This window comes from Argiope bruennichi, chromosome 9 (genome assembly GCF_947563725.1).
Source record: "Argiope bruennichi chromosome 9, qqArgBrue1.1, whole genome shotgun sequence".
NCBI lineage: Eukaryota > Metazoa > Arthropoda > Arachnida > Araneae > Araneidae > Argiope > Argiope bruennichi.
Window position 1 is genome coordinate 15,238,076 of NC_079159.1, and position 26,804 is coordinate 15,264,879.

At 30.4% G+C, this 26,804-nt stretch overlaps 1 protein-coding gene across 1 annotated transcript in view; it reads right to left on the reverse strand.

The window, feature by feature from the left end:
- LOC129984733 (diacylglycerol kinase 1-like) overlaps nucleotides 1-26,804 on the reverse strand; it is a 618,611-nt gene that overhangs the window by 213,007 nt on the left and 378,800 nt on the right. Inside the window, exon 5 of the mRNA XM_056094680.1 lies at nucleotides 11,625-11,701. Coding sequence (XP_055950655.1) covers nucleotides 11,625-11,701 — 77 coding nt within the window. The remainder of the gene's footprint in view (nucleotides 1-11,624; nucleotides 11,702-26,804) is intronic.

The window sequence follows — 26,804 nt, forward strand, 5'->3', positions numbered from 1 at the left end:
TTCTAGATGAAAACTTAAAATTCATGTTTTGCAATAGACATGTTTTTGTGTTATAATTTTCGAACACTTAATTTCAATTCGAAGCAATACAGTCATGTACGTTCTATCAGCAAAAATATGAATATTTAAAAGAAACAATGGCTTAACGTAAAATTCCCCTTCGAGGTTGGAATTATTTTATACGCTTTTGAAATAGGTGTACGAAGTAAAAGCCTTGTCAACATTTGTATTCAGATTTGTTATCACAGATGTCCACAATTGTACAATAAGTTGTCAATAAATGTACGAAGCCAAAATCTTGTCAACAAGTGTACTCAAAGTTGTTTTCAAAGTTGAAAGGTGCAGGAATTTAAGGATGCTACACTAATGTGACACCATCAAAATAGTAAAAATTTGAATTATAAAAATTTTAAAATGCAGGCTTAGAATTTTCCTAGCTGAACTATTTATTTACCTCGTGCTAAACATTTGCATTGCCATTAGCTCCGATCTATGTAGACAAAATACAGACAGATCTTACAAAACAATATTTAGACACTAACGAAGATATAAAAATGGCTATAAAGATTAATCATTCTCCTAAAATAGAACTTTTCTTTAATTTGAAATCTTATTGTTTGGAAAGAAGATCAAAATTGTAATTTTTAAAAGGACAAACAAACTTAGATTTAAAAAATTTGTTTGAATCTATGAAAATAAAGGCATTTAGTTTATCGAAAAGCATCAAAGACTTTTGTATAACTTACTATTCAAATTTTTCTTGTATATTTCATGTATCGTGTTTTATCGAGATGCTTATTAACTATTCAATTAATATGATTATTTTAAAATCTTCATCTGATCTTTTGATTCTGATTTTTTTGTAGTAAATTAAAAAAAATATTAACAATCTACTGTTCAAAGATTCTCGCTTGTAATGTACCTTGTTGGTTACTAAGATCACGTTGTATCTTATTTCAGTAATATACTTTTTTAATCGTAAGGTATACAAATTGTTTTAAAATCTGTAGCTTTGTCTATTAATATACTTTAGCTTTTACTGGGAAAACTTTAGGTTTTGTCTTATCAAATGAAAGCGTTCTTAAGATAATATAATTTCTAAATAGATTTTTCTAATTAGTTTGAGAGTATTAAAAGTATTAAATGTATTATTAAAAGTAAAATTATTATACTGATTGAGTATTAAGAAAATCTTAAAACTGAATAACAAATAAAGGGAAAGAAGAAATGGGGAAATTATAAATTAAAATTTTGAAGTTAAAATAGCAGATGAGAAACTAAAATAGTTTTTAATTCTACAATATAAAAATAAGCAAAGAAAGCTGAAAACCCCTTTCCGTTCAGATGAATTCCTCAATATAAAAAATAATAAAGACTTTAATTTAATTTTTTTTTTATTTTTATTGCTATTACATAATCATAGCTTTGAAATTTTCAATACATATTAATAAAGTACCAATTATTTTCTCTGTATGAGATTTATAACTATTGAATCTCATATAGAGCGAATAGTTTTTGGAATAGTTCAGAGTAAAATGTTGTTTCCATCTAATCACTAAATCAAGCCACTTCTTCTCCGCCTCTTTCATTGGCATTCAGTTGAGGATGTTTCCGTCGAGTAATAAAATCTTGCAACGTTCGTTGCTTGCATTCTAACCGAAGCTTTGTTAAGTCAACTACCCCAGTACGCACTTTCACTTTTCTGGCTAAATGTAGTTAGTAGATTCGAGTTAGCTCATCTTATTACTTTGCAACTATTCGCTTTCTTACTTTTATGTACACGAAATATACAAAGAAAGATAATTATATAAATAATAAAGTTTTCGAAGATTATTTTAAAGAGTGTCCCAACATTAATGTAAGATTTGAATTTGGCACCATTCGTGCAGTAAAGTATTGGCAATCCTATTAAAAAAGCCATTTGACAGCTGATAGTTTAGGGTTAGTAAAAATGGAACGTTACACGATAGAGCAATGTGTTTTCAATGTTGAACAGTATTTCAAAAAGAATGAATGTCTGGCGGTCACAATTAAAAAAATTGAGAATTGGCCTCATAGATCGTGTGATTTAACATCATTGGATTTCATTTTAGGTTAGCTGTTAGTTAAGATTAGTAAAAACGGAGCGTTACACGATCGAATAATGTGTAAATGCAAGATTTGAATTAAATAAAAATCACAGTTTTTTTTCTTTAAATTTTCATATATTTATTGAATAGTAAAGTGTACAGAATAGGGTTATGTATGGAATAACACAAAGGGCAAACGGTCTCCACGACTTTTCTAGCATATACGCACTTTTTTGTCGGAATTTTCCAAGCCCATTTTGTATAAATGTGGTTGAATTTCGTTGATGCAGCGTTGAATTACCTCCTTCAATGAAAACATAGTTGTGGGCTTGTGGTCATAGACTTTTGACTTCAAATAAACCCATAAAAAGAAAATCCAAAGGGGTTTAAATCACACGATCTGGGGGGGGGGAACTTCTTAAATTTTTGAACTGTATCTGCCTGACTTTCATTCTTTTTGAAACATTGTTCAATATAAAAAAAACACATTGTTCTATCATGTAACGTTCCATTTTTACTAACCCTAAACTATTAGCGGTCCAATGGGTTTTTTTATAGGGTTGCCAATACTTTACTGTCCGAATGTAGGAAATTCAAACCTTGCGTTAATTTTGGGACACCCTTTATAAATCAGCGAAAAATATTCTCCCCGAAACGTTTTCGCATGTTCTCGAATAAAATTTTTTTATCTTGTTCCTAATCCTGGGCATAAAACTGTGAACTTCTGGCAAGGCCGTGAAAGCCATGCGTGCTCAGAATTTTATTTTCAGAGCTTTCTGTGCTCAGTACCAGAGTGAATTATTGAGTATGCATGCAAAAATTCGAATTAATCGACCGCGGAGAAATTATTACAAATTGTATTTGTTTTACTTCAATAAAGGCTAGAACATTAAACTCGTTACATTAGATAAGAGAATATAAGCATTAATACATTTCGTCTGGTTAAGGGGACAGTGAACTTTGAAATAAGCTAAAATTGACAAAAACATTAAATTTTATTTTTATCGTTTTCTCGCCAAAATATATGTTTGTATTCAACTGCTATAGTGTTATATGATATATCGCCATTATGATTTAGGAATATTTCGAAGGCCTAAAAAACACGCACATTTTAATTACTTTAAACAAAATGATGTTGTAATTAGATTTAAATATCTTTGAAATGTTCCAGGTGTCTTCATTTTTGAAGAAATTAAAATGATTGATTATAAATATTTCGGTTAAACATTAAAAGAAATTGGGATACTCATTTTATAATTCGAGTTTTCTTAGGCATTGAAAATTCAATTTTAATACCGAAAAACATAAAATTCGTATGAAAATTCAATAAGTGGGCACAAAAATAGTTCTAAAAAAATTAGCATTTAATTGGAATTGCAAAATCATAAACAGTTTCAATCCAAGTAAATTTATATTGGGTAATAAGGGAAAAAAATTAAGTCACCTGGAATATTTTGAAATTTTAAAATATCATATATTTTAATTTTTTAAAAATCATATTTCTTTATAAATATTTTTAAAGAAATTTAACGTATTTGTGTCTTAATACATATGCGTAAAAAATTTCATAACAGGCCGGGATAGTCTGGTTGGTAGGGAGTTGAACTCGCCTACATTGGGTCGTTGGAACCCCGCCGGTAGAAGACTCTAAGTGTATAGGGTGACTGGTGAGCGCACACAAAGTCCTCCAAGTCAAGATAACTGTCCTCCACACAAAGTCCTCCAATACCCCGGGGGGTACTGGTTCAAAGGTGACCGTTCTCTGATTCAGGCCTAAATTACGATCTGTGGATGAGTGAATGTATGAGTGTATGAATGAAGTCCGCCCCGTAAAAAGTCTTATGACGTATGAGTAACTGAAGTCGTACTCTTGACCCAGCAGGCGCTACTGAAACAAGAGACGCTAAAAATCTCATTTAAAAATCGCTTACCTTGTCAGCGGGCTTGTGTATGACAAGTGCCATAAGAAACAACAACAACAACAAATTTCATAACTCTAATTGAATAATTCGTAAAAATTCTTAGTGGAATCCACCGTCCCCTTAAACATAAAATCGATACGAGCACATACACAAGTTTTCTTGTTGCCATTGAGAGGAATAAAGGTTTATAGAGGAGAGGAAACTGCGAATATGGAACAATTTTCTTAACTTATTATACAATGTATTAGTGTTTCTAAAAGATATTGACACAAGAACAATTCAATCTTCAATAATTGCTAAAGTCACCAAGATAAAAAGTGAAATAATACGTTTTATTGCTATATAAACTAGCACTTGGGGGTGATAACGGTACTTATAGAACTAACATTAATCTAGTTAACTGCGGAAAATGTCCCTACACACGCGAATTTGATGATAGTTAAAACATCTCAATGGGGTCGTAAAGACCGGCTCTTGCAGTCAAAGTCTCTTGAAACATTAAAAATAACATGTCATAAATTAAAGATTCGAATCAATCTATCAGAGAGTTACTTGAGTGAATTGATTTGAGCTGTTTTGGAAGTCTTAAGTGTTATATCATGGATCTCTGTCCTTTTCTATCTGTATAAAATCAACCTTGACTCTAGAATAAATATTCCAAATTGGTTTATTCTCTTTTATATAAATTTCTTGAACACTTTTTTTTTCATTTCATTTATTGCAGCCAGTAGAGATAAAGGAATTAAAGTGAGAGGACGATGTTAACTATATTATATATTATATAGAATAACAATACTTGTATTTTGAATCGTATAAATATCGAAATATATTAAAAAATACAGAATTTTCTTATATTAAAAGATTTAAATTTATTAACAATTACCTCATTACTTTATGCATAATTCTGTAGTTAATTATATCCTCAGATGAATCTCATACTTCCACATTTACGCCGCGATGTCCTGTTGCTAAGGTCTCTACCGGAAGATTGTAAGTTCGAGATTCAGTTCTACAGAGGAATCTCCGTGTAAGCGGGTCTGGTACATGTTTAATCTGTTGGGTCCATATGTCCTTCCGCTATGTGAAGAGAGGGAGGGTGCCAGCTCAGGTATAGTTCTCGTTATTTGATCGCAGTTCAAGATCATGAGGTCCACCTCCAAAATAGCCCTAGTAATGTTTCACACGGAACATTGCTGTAACTAATCCAACCATGCTTTTGTTTTCGTACCATAAATGCCAACAATAAAATTTCTCTGTTGTGATCTTCTTTTTACATTGCCAAATGACTGGGAATCAGGAAGTTATTCCAATTGGACGCCGTACATACTAAGTGCCGGCCTGTGAGATGAAACTAAACATAATATTTATTTTATTTCTTATAGAATTTATTTTGTTTCTGAATCATCATATACCCATACATACAACAGACAATAAAACAAGGAAATAATTTGTTCGTTGAACGAATTGATTGTTAAATAAGACAAACACCTACAAAGTGGACGCGAAAGTCATTTTTCAAATAATTTCTTATTTGTTTTTGTGTTTTTAAATTATAGTTTTCACAATTAGTCAAACAGATATAATCCTTAAAAAAAAAGTTTTTTTTTAGGATCTTAAAATTTTCAAAAAAATTTTGCGGCAAATTTGATTTTAATTTGATTGAGGGAAAATTTGATTTTAATCAAAAATTAATTTTATTAAATTTTATAAAAGGTTAATTACTGCGACTACGTTAAATGCTGAATGAGATGAATTTTTTTTTTGAAAAATGCTAACAAATACCTATGCTCTTGAATTTAACATAAGATACCTATAAGATAAATATAAAAGGTACTGTTGTTGTGACTCATGACACTTTACAACCCCGCTGAACGATTTAAGCCAAGTGAGCGTCTCTTGTTTTTTCAATTGCGCCACCTAGGGCCAAGAGTACGACTTAGCTACCTCATGCGTCACATTCGCTTACACAACCCCTTTTTACAAGGGGGAACAATCACACACCCCACAGATGGAACACAGAAGAAGAACATTTACGCACGAACCGGGACTCGAACCCGGGAAGCCCAGATCACGGGGAAGACGCGCAACCCCTATGCTAGGAAGCCGGCATAAAAAAGACTATCTAAAACCGAAATTTTCGTAAATTGAAAAAAAAAAATATATAGCTTTAGCCTAAAAGAATTATGAAACAAAAAGTATATATTTCAGAAGTTTATCAAGTGATTTGTTCAAAATCTAGCTTATAATTTAAGAAATACATTTCCTCTTATATTAACAAAGAAATAAGTTATTTCTATTCATTCTTTAAATATTGAGGTTCGACTGACAAATAACATGAAACTTTTAATTTTTTTGCATAATGAAGTGTTAAAACAATTGTAAAATCTTTCTAAATGAATATTATTTTTTATTTTGTCGTTCACAAACTGCATAAAATATTAAGAAAATGACCATACTAAATTTAAATAAAGAAATAAGCATTAGATTTTAATTTATGAAGTATTTCGTATAGAGATTTCATAAAATATTTAGATTTTGAGAAAATGGCGTTAAAACGTGATTTATGAAAAACATAAAAATATATGCTACTTTCTAAATAATGAATTACAAACATAATTTTAACTGTTTTATAAATAGCATTTTTAAAGGAAAAAAAAAGAATATTTAATGAAAAAAATATGTAAAGCTTTCAGGGATAATAAATTTTTCAGCGTATTTATCTATCTGAAAAGTACCACATCTTTCAATGCGAAAAAAATGATAAAAGTTCTATAAATTAGTATGAAAAAAATGAATCATTGCCATAACATGAAAAATTCAAAATAATAAAACATCACAGACATATTATATTTTTTTACTTTTATTTTCACTGCAGCACATCATTTACCATTCCCCAATCCTATTTACTTTTGATATGACCCCATTCCCCCACACAAAGTACCAGACGTACATCCCATCAGCTTGAAGCTCCTACATCGCATTTAACTCCCAGTCTCGTTCCAGGTTAAGTCTATTTTAGATGAGATCTGCCATAAGAGTGACTGCGGTCAAGACGATATTGTACCAGGGAAGGTATAAAAGCATGGGATGTTTGCCCACTTCTTAGAATACAAACACACGGCTCGCTCCCATCTCGAAAGAAAGTGAGCGGATATAAAAGGTGGGATCAGAGAGGGTATTTAAATATTTTATGAGGGTGGAAGACGGATTTTGGAGGCACTTAGAGGTAGGATCCGAGGAGGATAAGAACTGTTTATTTCTACTTGGGATTGGGGGATTACATAGAAATGAAAGAGTATTTCTGTGTAAATGCATTAACCTAAATAGGAAAATCTAATATCTCTTTTCTGGGATATATTTATTTCGATTAATGTAAAGATATGTGTCAGTTTTAATTTTTTCGAATATATGAGAAAGAGAAAGTAATGTAATCTCCAAAATAATTCGAATTTTGAACGAAATAAGAATTCGTTTTTGAGGGAAATTTTGAAACGAAATATTCCTTTTCGAACGAATTATTTTGAACGAAATAAGAATTTTGAACGAAATAAATTCAGAAGATATCTGTTTGACTGAATACAGGTTGACATGCTAATTACAAAACGTAAAGAGCTAGATAAATAAGATTTGGAACATTGGTTTCGTATCTAAAATGGAACCAAATCTGTCTGTCTGTTTGACTGTCTGTCAGTCGGTATTTCAAGTGCATGGTAAAGCATTAATTACAAAAAATTATTTAAATAAATGAAATGTAGTGTGTTTTTATCACTCCACTTGTAGTTTTATGTCAAATTTTAGACAATCGAAAGAAAAATTCAATTGTGGGTAATCTAATAAAAAAGAAATTCGATTTTCGAATATTTGTGTATTACGCGCATGCAAAGGATTGATCGATAAAATAAATCGCTAAAGATTATAATTGTAATTTGATGTTAAATTTTAATTTTAGTTAATCTAAAGAAAAATACGATACGAGTCTAAAAAAGAAATTAGATTTTCGAATATTTATGTGTTAAACGCATGGCAAAAATTAATCTGCGAAAAAATCGTAAAACATCACAAGATAGTAAAAATCTTAAATTCACTTCTAAAGATCAATAATTTGTAACTATAGTTCTCTAGTGTCATTTAAAACATAGTGGTCTCATTCAGTATTTGGTAGATAAGAAATCGAAATCCATACTTTTTTTTCATTACATTATAAAGAGAAATTCAATACGTGCTGATATACGAGAAATTCTACCGAAGGATATTACTGTTGATTTCCCAATATTTTTTCTAGCCCATACTTGGAACCGTATGATTAATTCAAAATATATCTAACTAGCTGACTTCGGCGATCTTTTGATTCTCTATAATTAATGGTTGTTAAGAATTTCATTGATACATTTTGTACAATTTGATCAAAATGGCTTTTTCAAAAAAAAAAATGATAGATATATAACATACTATTTTAGATTACTTCTGTTGATTGGGCTATAAATTCTCTTAATTTTTCTGTTAATGACTTTATATATACAATTATATCAAGAAAAGATCAGATTAATTTAAAAAAAAAGGTATATTTAATTATTTTTACTGTTGTTTAGTTTTGAAATTAAGCCTTAAAATAAAATTCAACAAAACTCCAAAAATTTTATTTAATGCATATTTTAAATAGAAATTTAATAAAAATTCAACATGGAAAATACCGTGTATTCATCCATCCATCAATAAAATTGGGAGAAAAATCCAGAATTAATTATTTCTTCCAACAATGAAAACAATTTAAGTTTTGATGCAGCAAGGTATATTAGTGTAAAATATGTTTAATGAGAAATAGACATCAAACTTCAACGGCAACTACATTGTTATATTTGAAAAGATTTTTTTTATTAACTAAGTATTATAAGATAATTAATTAATGATATGATAAAATCATTTTTGTATTTTAATATTTTTTGGAAGATTTGGTGACAAAATCTGAAAATTTTGCTTGGAATTTAGTTCATTAATTTCGTAAGATTTATTTTAATTTGCCATTATTGAAATCATTTTATGATATATTTATTGTCAGTACATTTTAAAATTTATAAGGAACAAATTTTCAACTAAAAAAAAACCATTATTAAATCTCAGTTTAAAACTGGGTTTGGAATTTGAAACTACTTTAAATAACAAAATAATAATTCTAACAAATTTATTAACGTTACGCAACGAATATTTATACATTAAAATTTATTTTGAACAAAATATTATATAGGCCGGGATATTCTATGGAAATTGCATCATGTATCATGTATAAATACAATGCGGATGATGAAAAAATTCGTTAAAAATTATGTATAGCGAGACATGTAAACCTGAGGATATCGCATTTGATACTTAATTACTTTTAGGTAACATGTGCTCAATAAAACTGATCTTTCAAAATCTTGATATTGATTTTTTAACTAAAAATTAATAAAGTTTTAGCATCTTACTTCAATAAATTCGGTGCATATGACAGTACAAAACCCTTTTACCTAACTTTGAAATTTTTAAAAATCGTTTTACTGTGATGCTAATTTTATATTTGGTTAATCGTTTGTCTAAAGTGTGGAGATTTTTCAAAATCTTGAGTTCGAATTGTTTGACAATTACAATACTTTCTCTATATTTTGTATACGAGAAAATAAAAACACGAATCAAATCTGACTATATGTTCCGGAGTAGATTATTGAATCTCTTTTAGATTTTAAAATTTAACAATTTGAGAATGTATAGAGAAATATTTGTTTCAATACTTTCATTTGTTTTAATTAACAAAATACACGGTTCTATTATCTAAATGATTTACCCTCCAATCAAACAAACTTTCTTTAGATTTTAAAACAACGTGATAATTACATTATATAATTTATAAGAAATCATTCCAAAATTCATAAAAAATGATTCCAATACGTGATTGCTAGAAATTCAAAAATTAAATATTTATAAGGAAATGCAAAGAGCATAATGAGGAATGCACGTAAAAATTTCCTTTTCGCTTAGAAATATACCATAGAATTATTTTCGTTGATGAATTTCAATTATTTCTCGGAAAAAAAAAATCTAAAATTCGAAGGACTTAAAATCACCGTGACAGAAATTAAATTGGGGAAAAAAAATTTGATTAAGTTTATTTCTGAAAATGAGTTACTAATTACTTTTGTTAAGGAATCTGAAATCAAACATCTTTCGAAATAATGAATAAACACTTCATTCTCGAGTTTTTAAAATTCAGTTTATGCGATATCCATCGAATCATGTTTTGTTTTCTTTTTCTATAGCAATGTTTTTAAGAAAGAAATAATGAAATAATTAAAGTCTTTTATTAATATACCAGGCTTTACATAGCTTTGATTGTTTTTATTTTTAACATTTTTTTCCCAATTTTAATAAAGATGTTAACGAAATACATATTTGTGTATTTTCTAGCTGATGGAAAATTTAAACGTACAATCTTGAGTTTCAAGACGTAACTTTGGCAAATTGTTTTCAAGTAGGTTTTAAACAAAATATAACATTTTTTATATCTTATGGGAATTAAGATACAGTTTTTTTCCCTCACAACTTTTGTTAAAAATTCATTAAAACTATAGACTTAAAAAATGATTATTAAAGAGGAATTATCGAGAGACTTAATTAAAGTATTTTCATTAAAAAGGATTAGAACTCGAAACTTGCTTGTTTTGTTTCGAGTTTTACTTTAAGTTTCTGTTTTTCGGCGTCTGTTTTTCAATAAATTTTGACAGAAAAACATAGTGTAGTAAATTGTAGGATTGTATTTGTGCCTGCATCTGACAAGTTACATTAAATTTTTTAGCAAAATGAAAAGAATGTTGAAATATTCTTTCACAAAAACAATCCTTAATAAATTGTAAATACGGACTATTTATTAACTATTCCCTAATTATCCCGAGTTATCTCGGGCTCATATGTATTGCAATTAATTGCTATCACGAGAAAACTCGTGCGTAGCAGAATTTGTTACTACGATTTATTGTATTACATTGTTATTTGGCCTGAATCTTATAAAGAAAAAAAAATGCTGCTTTGATTAGAAGTTTTTTTAGTTTTGTTGGAAGTATATTTGTCCGGAGAACCGGGCAGATAGACTTCCTCTGAATAGATTTCGTTCAAACTCGGATAGAATTCTACACATTTGGAATAGAGATCAAACATCGAATTTCTTCGCTTTTGAATGACAGTTTAATAATGCAAGAATGTGTTTTTCGAACTCAGGAAGTTTGAATCGTGGAGACAGATCAAACCTTTGAGTTCTGACTGTTTGTTGATTGATCTGATTAGTTGATCTGATTAGTTGATTACATTACTTTCTCTATGTATTATTTCGTATATGCGAAAGTAGAAACCATCGTAAATGAAGCTTTCGAATTTCTTTTTCAGCTTCCCATGAAATTCTTATAAACTCTCCACATTCATTTTTGATTTGATGTAATAGAATGCGTCTAGATTTATTTCTCGATTTCAGATTCTGGAGAATCCTTGTTCATATCTTTCAAGGAAGAAGTAAGCAAAAATGTAATGGTGTACTTTACTGATGTAAAATACATTATTATGATTAATGTTGTATTTACTAATTGATTATTAATTATAATAACTAACTTACCCCTTCCGGGTTGTACTTCGAAAGAGGGCCTTCTTCCTTGAATTCCTCGAGGACATCGGATAATTTCTTCGAGGAATCTGAAAGAAAAAAGTGCAATAGCAAATTAATGAACTGAAATAGCTAGCGCCAATGCATTTTTAAAATATTCATTCGATACTTAACGCTTAAACGAAATATGTGTGGATATAAGAGAAATAAGTTAACCTTTTGCACTCGGATGGTGCCTCTCACTCACCATTCAAAACGGTGCACCATTTTGACATTTTTTTTTTTAATTTTGATTTTTAAAGAATGTTGAGAAGATGTAGATTAATTTTTTGGTAAAATTCAACTTTAAACTATAATAAATATTTTTTTCATAGCTATAAGCAATTCCTTGTGATAGCTGAATAATTTTGAATCTAATAACTTTTCCGGGTGCAAAGTGTTAATATCATGAATGAAATAAAAAAAAAGTCTGCTTATTTTTAAATTCAAACGATTATAAAAAGATTATCCGTGAAATCCAATTTTATTAACTATTATTTGAATTGTAGCTGATAAATATATATTTCATGTTCAAATGAATAGAACAGTATGTCTGGTATTTAAACGCAACCGTTTGTAGAAATATAAGAAAAAAAAATCCTTTATTAATTTACAAAAGATTTTGTTTTTACCTTTCTCAAAAGATTGTATCTACTTCTTATTGTATTTAAATGTTCATCTAAAACTATTCTTTAAATTAATTTGAAATTACAGATTTTCATATCAATTAATCTAATTAGGGTTAATAAGCGCTCATCATATTCATTTAATAAAATCCGTTTCTACTACTAATAAAACACGAGTCTCTGCATGTATTGAACTCTTCAGGTCTGATTGTTTGACGTAAAGTCATCTAATTCATCTAATTTTGGACTTGTACTTTTAGGAAAATGAAAATATGCATTTCACACCATTTTTTAAAAATTTGAATTAAATTGTACTTTAATTAAACATTTTAGCAAGATTTTAAATTTTTGAATAATAAATTCTTAAAATAATATGCCAAAAAAATATTTTTACTCACGTTAAAATTAAAAATTATATTTTTATTGATACTAATTAAATTGCAAGAAATGTTTTTCTAAGTTTTCATAATTTCTGAAAATTATGTTTATTTGTCCATATTACTTTTCACTATTACAATTCAATTGATACCGTTTTCATTGTTTCATCAAATTATTAATTGTATGATTATCTTCCATTTTTGAGAACTAAGAAAAAGTGGTGGTTGTTGTTTCTAATGGCACTTATCACAGACAAGCCTACTGACTTTAAAAATCATTAGTGCTTTTAAGCCAAGGGTATGTCTCTTGATTTTTCAGTAGCGCCATCTAGGGAAAAGAGTACGTTTAGCTACACTCACGTCACAACCCTTTTTACGGAACAGACTTCATTCATGCATTTCATTTACTCATCCACAGATAATAATTTAGGCCTGAATCAGAGAACGACCACCCCTGATCCAGTACCCTCAGTGGTATTACTCTCGACATGGAGGACTTTGTGACTACAACCGATTCATACGCGTGCCAGTCACCAAACTTGCGAGGAGTCGGGCGGCGGGTTTCGAATTCTCAACCTAAGGAACGCGAATCCAGTGCCTTACCGACCAGGCTATCCTGGCCTCACGAAGAATAAGTGATTCAGTTTGTTATCTGCTCAATTTTCATGAGGAATAAAATGAAGTTACTGTACCGGAAAAGTGTAATTAAAAAACAGATTACTTGCACAATTGTTCGTTTAATGATATTATGGTAACTTTTGATGTTCGATTCCGTTCGGAAGGTCCAAATATACAATAAGCAGAAAAGATGTAATGTTGTTAAAGTAACTCGTTTTTATGTCTATTGAAATTTGATTCTTAAAATTGTTTTATTGATCAAAAGATAAAATAATGATTCAGGAATGAGTTACTAGCAATAAATCGCTAAAAATATTTCGACCAAAGTAACTGATTTTAGAAGCGATTTGTACTGAATAAAATAAACTGAAGAAATAAAGAGCATTATAATTTTACACATTAAAACACATATATAATTGAAACATATAAAATTTTACTGTAGGAAACCTGCCTTAAATTTAGTATGGCAAAGCCTACAATATAGATTTACATTAGTATAAGGCAGGAAATTAAGATTAAAGCCGAAACGAACAGGTTTAAACTTTAATTACAAAATATAAATTAAAAAAATTTAATTATAGCAAAAAAAGATGGTGCTACAAATTTTGTTAAAAATTATACTAAGTTTATTAAAGGTTGTTGCAATTAGAGACAAAATATTCCGTTCTTCAAAATTTTTCACTGGTCTGATTTGTAGTGTCAAAAGAGTAGTGACTAGAACGTACAGGTTGAGTCTAAAATCATGGGACAAACTTTGAGAAGTGATAGAGGTCACTATAACAAACAATACAAACAATTATTGTATAGGAATATAGGACCGGAAGTGACGCATTGAGGCACAAACAATAACACATGAAATGAAAAACTTTGTTTATTTACAACGTCGTCGCTAAATGATTTTTTTAACAATGTCTACAAATAATGCTCAATATTGCGGCCATCGACAGTAATGCAAGCTTGATAGTGTCGGCGAATTGATTGGCCCACTCCAGGTATTTCACGTACGCACGAAGCCGCACAGGATAGTCGAGCAACGAGTTCTTCAATGGAATCAACTAGAGTCTCGTAAATGAGGGCTTTTAAATGCCCCCATAAGAAAAAATCGAGACTCGATAAATCTGGTGATCGTGGTGGCCATCGGACTAGTCCACCACCCTAAAAATAGCATCCAGGTAATTGCGGACTTCCATACTGAAATGTGCTGGCTCACCATCATGCTGAAACCACAATTGATTGCGAACGCCAGTAGGAACTTCTTGCAGCAATTCTGGTAAATCCTCTTCCAGAAAAATCCCATCACAGCGGCAATTGATTCGGGTTGGTGGGATATATGGGCCTATGAGGGAATCGTTCACAATACCCGATTAAATGTTCACAGAGAAGCGGATTTCCTGTTGCCCACGTATGAGAATTGTGAACATTGAAAGCGCCTTCGTTTGTAAAAATCACCTCATCTGTGAATAGTACATGAGCTGGAAAAGCGGCAGCGATGCACTCTGCTTCAAGACCCATTGGAAAAAGCCACGCAAAGAGGGTAATCACATGTCTGCAAAGCTTGAACTCTTTGAATGCGGAATGGGTAAAAACCTTCTGCGTGTAAAACTCTCCAAGCGGTTTATTGACTGGAATGTAGACGACATGCTACAGCCTTTGTACTTGTGCCGGATATTTCGTCCATACTGTCCAAGATAGCTTCTTCCATATGTAGTTGTTGTACAGTTCTTGATCGACCCCTTCCACCAGTACTGGCGTTTAATGAACCATTTTCCCAAAGTTGCCGATGTAATCGATCAAACATTTTGTAGTTTGGCATGCGTATACTTGGAAATCGTTCTTAATACCACCGTAGCACTGCTCTACCGTTATCATTAGCAACACCATACATCAGATGCATGTCTGCCTTTTCTATATTAGTAAAATAACGCATCATGGCCAAAATCTTAAGCGCAAATGCCGTTTCTTGCTGATGCAGCAGATTACTGGCGCACCGCTTTACTGCACTCAACTATCGCCAACTATGTAAGCCAATCACGCCATACAGGTTGCCAAGCATGTGTGATTGCTGTTGGATGCAATTTCCTGCAATAGTTTTAACGTCTTCTGTACAGAATCATTGGCTAAGTTTCCTGCTAATGAACATTTTATGACTCTGTTAATGTGTTTTTTTTTCTGTCTGTGCCTCAACGCGTCACTTCCGGTCATATATTCCTGTACAATAATTGTTTGTTATAGTGAGCTCTACCACCACTCAAAGTATGTCCCATGATTTTAGATTCATCCTGTATATTGTTATTAGTTGAAATAATAATATCTTTCACTTCACTATAATTTTTATAAATTTATTTAAATTATAAAAAATTACATAGAATCGCACGTTTTTAATATTTAAAATTAAATAAAAAATAAAGGCTAATTATACATTAAAATATGTAATTTTTTAACTTTCTTCACTTTTTGCAATAATTTTAACAACATTGAAGATTTTGCAACATCAACGCATCTTTCAATCAAAATTCTTGCAACATCTGCAACATTTTTGATTGAAAGATGCGTTGTAACATTAATTGTACATGTTTCAACAAAATTTTAAAACAAATGATATTATTTTTTGAATTATAGTAAAGCAAACTGAAAAAAAAATCTCCTTTGAAAAAAACGATTGAAATCTTTCACGAATATGTGATCGTACAGTAAACCTAATCCCAAAATGAAAGAAACCAGAAAACTCCAAAATTAAAATCGAACATTAAAAACTACTATTATGAGCAAACTTTGTCGATTTTCTTGGAAAATCTATTATAAAAATGGGTGAATAAGTATTTTAGGCTATCAGCATGTTTGGATGAAAAAAAAAAGGAAAATATAATTGGAATCTAATAAAAACGGACACTTCTTGTTATAAAAAAAATAGAACAATGTTAAGATACTGAAAAAAATTTTAAGTAAAAAAAGGAAAAGCTTTTTAGAATCAATTATAAATTGCGTCTGTTTTTTCTTGGAAAAAGTTTCGACTGACATTAATGAATTCTAGTTTAGCGCGTTGCATTGGGATTTGCTTTGTAAAAATAACTCTCATTAATAAAATACACAGGTGGTGTTGGTTATGACAAACGCGTTATTGACAGAACACAATTTTCCACATCATTAACAATGTATAAATAGGCAATTAGAGAATAAAACTGCTTTTTAAATCATTTCTTTAAAGTAAAATGCTAAAGTAAAAATTAACAATGAACTTCCATATTCAAACCTTGTAATCTAATATCTAAAAATGATTTTTGTTTGTTCGTATTTTATGCGTTGACTTACTGTTCAACCAATGGCGATAAAACTTTGTCAACTTATTACTTGCGCTTGCTCGAAGGTTATAGACATAGAACAATTATTATATTTTATATCTAATATATAAAAATGAATTTTTGTTTGTTTGTATTTTATACGCTGCTGTAACATCCATCCAATTGCGATGAGACTTTGCCAACTTATTGGTTTGAACCTAGACAATCCATGTTTTTCCCGTGTCCAGTTGTACGTTGAATGCTGAAGTGTCGGACAGCCATGAAATTTATTTGTTTTTAAAAATATTGTCTATCTTAAAGTATACTTAAATAATAAAGTATATATATATATATATATATATATATATATATATATATATATATATATATATATATATATATATATATATATATATATATATATATATATATATATATATATATATATATATATATTATTTATGCTTCTCCTTTATATATCATTCAGTTTGAATGAATGCATTGATTGTCGACAAGAAAATAAATATCATTCTTTCTATCATTCTTAATTAAACAAGATGGCCATTTCAAATTCCAAACCATATTTCCAAAATTATTTCTTCTGTGGCAGCTAGTTATTTATAAATCATCATTTTTCAGAGCATTATCCGTATTTCGTTATTGGCGAGAGAGGACCTATCAAAAAATTGTCTGCGTCTCGATTGAGGAAATATCTCAATAAAGGCCCATTTCCTATAGAATGCCGAGCCGGATCGAAAAATGCTCGGAAATCGAACGCGGAACCGGAAGAGAAAATGATGATTTTCTACATCAAACAACAGCGGCAGAGAGGAAGTTCGCTGTAAATGGAATTCGCCTGTTTATCAACAAGTCGCATTTACACCCCCCCCCAGGGGGGATGGACGCTGATAGATGTGCCAGGAAGAATTCTTAGTGACATCCACGCGACTCAAAAAATTAATGAGCTCATCTTTTTTTCTTTTTCTGATGCGTTTGATGTCTGTGGGTGTGTCAATCGGAAATTGCATTCGGAATTCTTATATAATATTTAGCTCCGAAGGTAATGTTAGTTGGCTGAAATCAACATTTTGATCAGTGGTCATTTAATATTTATAAGGAACACTGGTAATTGTACAAGCCCCTATCCTTGAATATTTATACATTGTATTTGTATAAATATTCAATAGGCGGGGGAGTGTTTCATGTTAGCTAATTTTTGCAGCCAGATGGTTCACCAAGAATCTCGAATCTTATAACTTTAAATGAAAATTTTTTGTATGTATATAAATTTATTTCGTGTATCTCCGAAACAGCTCTTACGATTTGAATCAAATTTTATATTTAGACTAGCCGCCTTTGGCGACCAGTTGCTTCGCCAATCTTAATGTTCGTTTAAATTTTAATAATTAAATATTTTACGCAATTCCTACTTTAATAGATTCTTTATCAAAATATTTTAAAACTTCAAATTTTGATAGTCATATAATTCACTCATAATATTATAAAGGTCTTCAGTCATCACTCATAATAATATAAAGGCCTTCAGTCATAACGTAATATGTATCTCTCTAATTTTCTGTTAGCTCTCTTAGAATTTATGCTTTAAATTAAAGTGGAAAGAATTAATCTGCAATTAATATAATAATATTTTTTGCTGAAACAAAGCATTTTTTTATAATATGATTACTGATAACAGAGTCACTGAGCGTTTAAACTTTATGGGCACTAAAGAATATCTTTCTTAATTTATGTAATATCTCAAGAATTTGTCAACAAAATATTCTCAGATTCATCATGACCAGAAAGATTAATGAACAATGTTTCATTTTAAATGCATCAAACATTAAGAAAATAAATAGAATCGTTTCAAATAATCAGCCGAAAAATCGTAAGCCTAGCCTCATGACTGTTGGGGAAAAAACTGAAGCCGTACTTATTTGGCGGCGTTCCACCCCTACACCGTGCACGGAGCACATCGTTGGTGATACTTATTTGGCGGTGGGGAAAATGAAAAGATTTTTTTTGGCGGTAAAGTTAGTTTTTAATTAATAATTAAAATTCTAATTAAAAATTCAAAAAAAGGGCTATCCTATCTTTTAAGTTAGATCAAACTGCACACGGTGTGCAAATTTGATTAAAATCGGTTAAGTAGTTTAGGAGTCCATCGCGGACAAACAACGTGACACGTAATTTATATATATTAAGATAAGGTTTTGCTTTTTAAGTTTATTTATATAGGTGCCTTTCCTGAAAACACTCGATTTTACAATTTTTTTTTATAACTAAATATCGACTTGTGTCTACAGATGAGCTGCATTAAGCGTATCAGAGATGAATTAGAATTAGGGTGTCGGACTGTTATGCACTTTTCTCAGGTTCAATCCCTTGTCCGCGAGTCAAACAGATTTCGCTGATAAATTTAAATATGGGGTAGGCTTTTATTTACGATTTTTCAAAAAACACACACGTACAGGTTCGTTCGGTCTCCCAAGTACTGTTTATAATTTCAATTAAATGTTACATGCTTACTGTTCGCTTCAGTAGCTCCAGACTACTCCTTTTCGACGATTCTACCTAGCTAAGGGGTGAGATGCGGAAGAATGAGCATATTTCCGGAATTCTTAGAACTTGATATCCTATTTGTTAGATACTTTTTCATTCAGTATTTTTTGTTCCATGAGTATGTGAGTATTATCATGTCATTTGTGACTGTACTATTTTATTTTAATTCAAACTTTTTTATTAATTGCTGACATGGCTAATTTATACTGTAAAAAAAACTTTTAAGTGTGGCACGAAGAATCTTTTACTTTGTTAATCAAACAATGTTATCAAAAAAATTGAATAACAAATTAAAAAAAAAATATTATCATTTTGTAAAAGATGAGTTAGCAAATTTTAAGATTAAATCTTCCATTTTTCCATCATAATTTAATATGCAAGTATCTTACAGCAAATTAGAAATTATTCAAAACTATTTTAATCCGAGTTACATTCTTTTATTGACTTTATTATGAGATATCCTCAATTTTTAAGCCTCATAAGTTTGTGTATAATCCCAGTTCACCTAATTGCTAATGGTTGTGGTGAAAGCTTATAAGCCAGATAACAACATCGAAACACGGGCAATTGCTTTTGTATTGTGGTCATGTTACTCGGCTGCGAACCACAAGACCCCAGGTTCTAACCTCGCTCATCACAATCTTTCACATTGGTGACCTCGGATGATGAACCTTCAAACTTCGTACAACTGTTGTGGCGCCATCTACCCACAGCAACCCAAAGTCGTCAGACTCACTTGACGCAGCAACAAAAAGTCGTCTGATTCACTTGGCACAACAGCAACCTGTTACTCAGCTGCGAACCACAAGGTCCCAGGTTCTATCCTCGCTCATTCCAATCCGCTACAAGGTGAACATCTCCTCCTATCATCTTTCCATTTAGCTCTGTTTTGACTAAATAAACACATTCTGACATGCACAAAAGCGCGGAGGTTTTCGAATCCGAGATCGAATAGTAATTAGATATTCATGATTACCCCAACAAAATATTTTTTTTCACACTCTAACAAATATTGAAGCAATGTTATGTTATTAGGTTTACACTTGATCTGTTTATTGTGAACATGGACCTATGGTGGTAACATCATAAGCCAGATAACAACTTCCGGACAGGATTGTACAATTTTGTCTAGTGGCTATATTACTCGGCTATGAACCCTAACGTTGCGAGTTCGAATCTCAAACATGCACATTGGTGACCCTGGTTCTGAATAACCGCATCCTTCATTCAGCTGTCGTGGCTCCATCTACCGGCAGCAACCACTCACACACGCTCGCCGTCGCCCGCCATAACACTTGGCGCGATAACAACGTTCGTCGCTCGCCATAACGCTTGGCGCGATAAACTCTACCGATTCACTGGTGGGGGACTATTGTGGTGGTAACATCATAAGCCAGATAACAACTTCCGCACAGGAGTGTACACTTTTGTCTAGTGGCTATGTTACTCGGCTATGAACCCTAAGATTGCGAGTTCGAATCTCAAACATGCACAGACCTTTCTAATGAATCCTAGTCTCATGACATCACAATGCCATTAAAAAGGTAAGTGTCTGGATATTGTATGTATTTCAAATTGTATGTTATCTTTTGCGGTTATGTAATTTAATTCTAATTTCGCCGTGGCATCATCTCGAGTAGGATTTGAATGCTTGTTGTTTTTCCCTTTTAGCTGATGTTATTTATTAATCAATGGCGAACAAGCATTGTAGAATTTAAAGGCGATGTTCCATATGTACCCACTTTTGCTATAGTTTAGGATTGGGCACTTGGTTACATTTTTAGTAGGATTTCTATTTTAATTAATTTTTGTGCCATAAAATATGTTATTGTTTCAATCTTATGTCTTCATTGTTGTATTATTTAGCTCTTCATCCTATCACCATATTAATATTCTTCTGAGAAAATGAAGTTTAGTGGTTGGATATTATTTGAAAGATGATGTTGGACTGCAGTTAGTATCTCCTATTACCGCTATAAATATATGCCCATCACTCACATTTCAAACCTTACATAAATGATCAATTAATAAAATCCTTCTTTAGTTTTCAACAATAAACGAGAATCGAGTGATTAAATATTTATTGAAATAATGAAAATGGTTTGACTATAGCTAAAATTATTGATAATAATTATTCAAAACAAATTTTAGAAAGTTGTCCATATTCAAGGAAAATTTTATAGCACAACTAAATTAGTACCATTAAAAAATAAGTTTCAAAAGTTTAAGAACCGAAATTCTTTGTGCAATATTTTTTTGGATGTTATTGCGGAAACACTTCAAATGATCGCCAAATTTAAAAAAAAAAATTAAATTCAAATTAACATGTCACAAAGTCGTCGCTAAGTGCCCACCGTCTAAAGTATACGTATTCAAAATTCGGTAGCTCTAAGTTAAGCAATCTGTCTTGAAAAACATCAAAACACGCGCACTCCTTTTTGTTATTAGAAGAGATTATGATTTTTAACTAGGAATTATCTTGTTTTATTTCAATGCATTCATTCTTTGAATTGCTCTTAGGACAAAGGGGAGAGAAGACGCTTGATATGTACACTAGACACATAAAGAAGACACTGTATATATCGAAGGATGTTTCATTTTCCTGAGAACTAAGGAAATAATGGTAGAATCCTCTCAGATGACTCGCCTTGCTTCTTAGAGGATAATATGATTACATGATTAATTTAGTTTAATTTAATAAATGTATCATTTAACATTTCTATTTTTAAGCAGGCTACCTAAAACAGACATTCATATCATACCTAAAACAGACATTCGAACCGTGGTCAGATGGTTAGGACAATAATTGAATAAGCACTTAGCACTTTAAACCAAGTCTCATGACCTAAAAGACATTGCTTTTTAACATTGCATCAGATATACAATGGATTATTTGATGGAATCAAACCTCAAACTTTGTTAAAGGACTGAATGTTTATTTTCTCTTTCAAAATACGTTTTCAATAATCTACATATGAAATTTGATTTCAGTTATTTTGTTAATTTTAGCTGCAATTGCTTTAAAACAAGAAAAATTATTTGAATCATCACTCTTTATTATAAAATGAAAATTGAATTAAATTATTCGATAAACGTGTAGTTTATTTTCACTGAGCACACTAGTATACGAAATTTAGAAAGTCTCCCAAATTTGAACATAATGAATTGATTAAATCTCCGTTTTAATAAATACGAAACAATTGAAGTGAAGTAAAGCAACTGCAGTGTAGTAAAACAACTGAAATGAAGTAAATTCACGAAATTTCATAGAACAAGCATTTAATGAAACCTCTGTGAATTAAGTTCTTCGAATAAAGCATCTCTTGTGGAATTTATAAATGTTAGAATATATTTTATAATTAATTTATCTCTTTTCTATTCTAGCGCGAAACGACATTAATTTATAAATGTTTGTAAAACTCTAAACAGCGGAAAGGGAACCTAATAGTAAACATTTCCGAACATTTAATGGTTAAAGAGGAATACTAAAACACTTCAGAATCGTTTGCCAAATAAATATTATCTTTGATTCCGCTTCACTAAAGAACGTCATTGCAAACGATAAATAGATAAATAAACTATTCCATAAAACGGTTGAGATTTATTAAATGCATTAAAGTTTTCAGCAAGAATGAAAGAGAGGCGGTGGCAACGTCAGCGCCTCATTTAGTTGAACATTCTATGTTTATTTAAATATACCCAGCATAGAAATGCATCCGGGTATTGAAAATAAGCTGTTTAGAAAAGCAATCATCCATTTATTTCAAGAAATTTATTTAAAAAATAAATGTACGTAAGTTATTAGATAAGTTTCTATGCAAGACAATTTCCAGCATTAAAGTGGTATTTTTTATCTTTTATATGATGAGACGATACGAAACTGCAATTTACAGTATTTGTATAGTTCAAAATTTATTCCACGTTAAATATGGGAACTTGAAATGAGTATCTTCAAAACAATCATTAATTTTTTTACATAGACGCAAACAAGTTATTATTTGTGTTCTCACAACACCATGTTTACAATTAAAATATTTGAGTTTGTTTCCTTTTTTTTTTTTTTTTTTTTTAAAGATTTCAACATCTGATTGCCTTCAATAAATTTTCTTTAAGGACATGAATTATTTATACTGTTTATATGTATAATTTTCCAATTTCAATGAACAAGACTTTTTTGTCAGTTATTTATCCAGTGATAAGGTACTTATAGCATATGATACATAAAATGCCATCAATCATATGCTATATAGAATTCATCAATTTCAAGTCTTATTCAACTGATCATCGATTCTAATTATAAATTAAAGAATCTTTCTATTTTCAAAGCATTTTTAACACCTTATAATTTTTAAAAGATGATTTTGATGTATTAGAGCATTTTTTTGCAACATAAGACATTCAAGCAATCTACAAAAAGGTTAATTTCTTCTGCGTTGATTGAAGGCATACTAAGACAAACCAACAGCTTAGCATACTTAGCTTTTAGCATTTCAAAGAATTACGGTGGGAATAGGGATTGCAATACCGGTATACCGGGATACCGAATACCGGTATTTTAAGCCATTTGTACAATTTTGTAATACCGGTATTCACAAGTTTAAAAACCGGTTTTTTGGTATTTACTAGAAATTTTTAAAATTTCTACACTATATGTTCAGGTAATCGCGAACATAGCAAAATAATATGCGTTTTTGTTTTTATGTCTCCATAACGGGCGCAATTAATTAGCTAATTAACAGCTTAATTAATTGCTTAAATATAAATTAGCTAAACATGGAATATCCCTGAAAGAAAATATTGTATCCTTAAAGACTGATGGAGTAACAATTATGAAAAAAGTTGGAAAGTTGATTGGTGCAAATAAGCAGTTGTGCTATGCGCATGGAATTCAATTAGGAGTAATAGATGTATTATACCAAAAAAATAAAGAACAGAAGAATCCAAAAACTGTGGATATAGAAATTCCGGATTCCAACTTTAAAAAGAGTAAGAGTGAGAGTGATATTGACAATGAATATAATGACAATGTAATTGTTCAAGAAGATATTGCTAATGAGGATGAAATATTAACCTATCAAGAATTGCTTCCTATAATTTATAAAGTTCGAAAAATTGTTAAGATATTTAAACGTTCCCCTACAAAAAGGATATTTTACTAAAATATATACTAACTGAAAATAAAACAGAATATATGTTAATATTAGATTCTAAAACACGTTGGAATAGTTTACTCCTAATGATGGAATGATTTTTGAAACTGAGAAGTCCAATCCAAAAAGCAATAATTGACTTAAACCTGGAAATTAATTTTTCAGACAGTGAATTCGACTTAATATCCAGAACTGTATCAGCTCTACTTCCAATAAAACTGACTATTGAGGCATTGTATCGAAGAGATTCTAATTTATTAACAGCTAATGCAACAATAAATTTCATGTTGCAGTCACTGAAAGAACAGCACACATCATTATCTGAAGAATTATATATTACATTGAAAATTCGCACAAAAGAAAGGCATACCGAAATAGAAAATGTCTTACGGTATTTACATAATTATAAGGATTTTAAAAATGAATATGAAAAAGAAGAAAAGAAAATAACCAATTCAAATCTGATTAAGTTTAGAGTAAATTTTCTTAAAATTTTTTAATCACAACCATATCTATTTTCAGAAGAATTCGGTTCAATTATCGAAGATTATGATGTCACTACTGTCGATAGTAAAAAGGGATGTCTCTTGAACAGAAATTAAAATTAGCGATAAATACAAAAAATTCAACGAACCAAAATACAATACAGAAATCAGCTATATCCAAAACCATCCGACGAGAAATCGATTTATTTGAAGATGAGGAATTTAGAGGTAAATGCTTGGAAAAAATATATTGCTCATTGCTAACAGTATCACCAACTAGCGTAGATGCCGAAAGAGCGTTTTCGACAGCTGGTAATTTTTACACAAAATTACTTTTCAGGGTTAATGATAGTACAATGGATGCATTATGTTTTTTATGATCACATTTCAAAAAGTTGTAATAGTACCACAGACTGAATAGTGATATTTGCACTTTTTTGTGATTTAAATAAATAAGATGTTTCTTTACTTTTTTGTGATTATATACTGTTATAATTTATAAGTTACAAATTATTTTTTGTGATATTTACACTCTCTAACAAAACTGGCAAAAAAACCCAAAGAAACACCCGTGTTTTCTTTCTTTTTCTAAAATTTCTAATACCGGTATTAAAACCGGTATCCCGGTATTAAGATTTAAAAAATACCGAGTATCGGTATTGAACTTTTGGTCCGGTATTGCAATCCCTAGGTGGGAATATTTATGCAGGATAGAGAACGTGCAAACATTTCATCCGCATACTTTGAAAATCGCGCAATATGATGAAACTCGCGCAAAATTGTTTACGGCGTTGCAAAAGAATGTGAAATTATAAACAGATTCTTCGTACGTAGCTTTTAACAATGGAAGAGAAAAACAAATCTGATTAGATACATGATGAGAGAACAAAAACAGTTTGATTTTAACAGCAACAAGGGAAAGATTTGCAGTAAATATTATGGATAAAAATATTTTTTTATTTATTACCTTTTTCCTTTTCTTTTTTTGGTTACATATTATTTTGTCTCTCTCCGTATATGAGTATGCATGTAAAACATGCTTTGAAGAAATAATTGTGAAGTTTTCAAGTCTTTTTTTCATCATAATTGAAAGAAAATTGTCTAATTTTGAACTCCTATCGGACACTTTCTATATATATATATATATATATGTAATATTTTTCAAATCCTGCCGACTAATAATATGTAACATATTTTTGGTTTAAGTAGAATGCAAGTTCGAGGCAGTGAAGAGACTTGGTATTTTTAATGTCGTTTTAATATCCATTTCGGGAAAGCATAATTATTAACAAGAAGACGCAGCGCGGCACAAAAGGAAAAGGCAAAAAGGGACGAACAAATGATCACTAGTCTTATATAACATAGGATTTCTGGCTAGGCGCCAATTCAATACACGTAGTAACATTTGACACCTTTTCAAGGTCAACCGAAGATATCACTTTCTCTTGATACGTAGCACTGATGCCGCATTATTTTTACAGATGAATTAATTAAACCGCAAGTGGAATTGGACCACGAAATAAGAGAATATTTTAGAATGAAGTTACGATGGTCTAAATTAAGCTAAAATTTTGGAAATTAATTTCGATTGAATTATGAGTTTAATATATATATATAAAGTAGGAAAGAGTGATTTTGAGAAAGCATTCAGAGCTTATATAGTTGTAGAAAAGAATTTGCGGATTCTGCTCTTTAATTCACTGAGAAAAATAACATCCGGTGCCACTCAAAAGTTAAAAAGACAGTGTACACCACAGTTTGAATGATTGGGAAATTATTCTTAGATAATAGATTAATTTGAAATTATATACATTTATAATCAACAAAAAATACAATCCATAAATAATGGGAATGAATTTAAAAACTACATTACTGAATTCTAATTAAAATTTCGTAGAAATCTCTCCGAGGTACTTTTTCTACCGTTCGAAGTATAATTCAAATAGACACACATACATAGAGAAAAACGGACACGCGCCCCTTCATTAAAAAAGATTGTTAGATGTTTTTTTTTAAAAAATATTTCCATTATTGAATGTGCACAGATTAAGTAAACT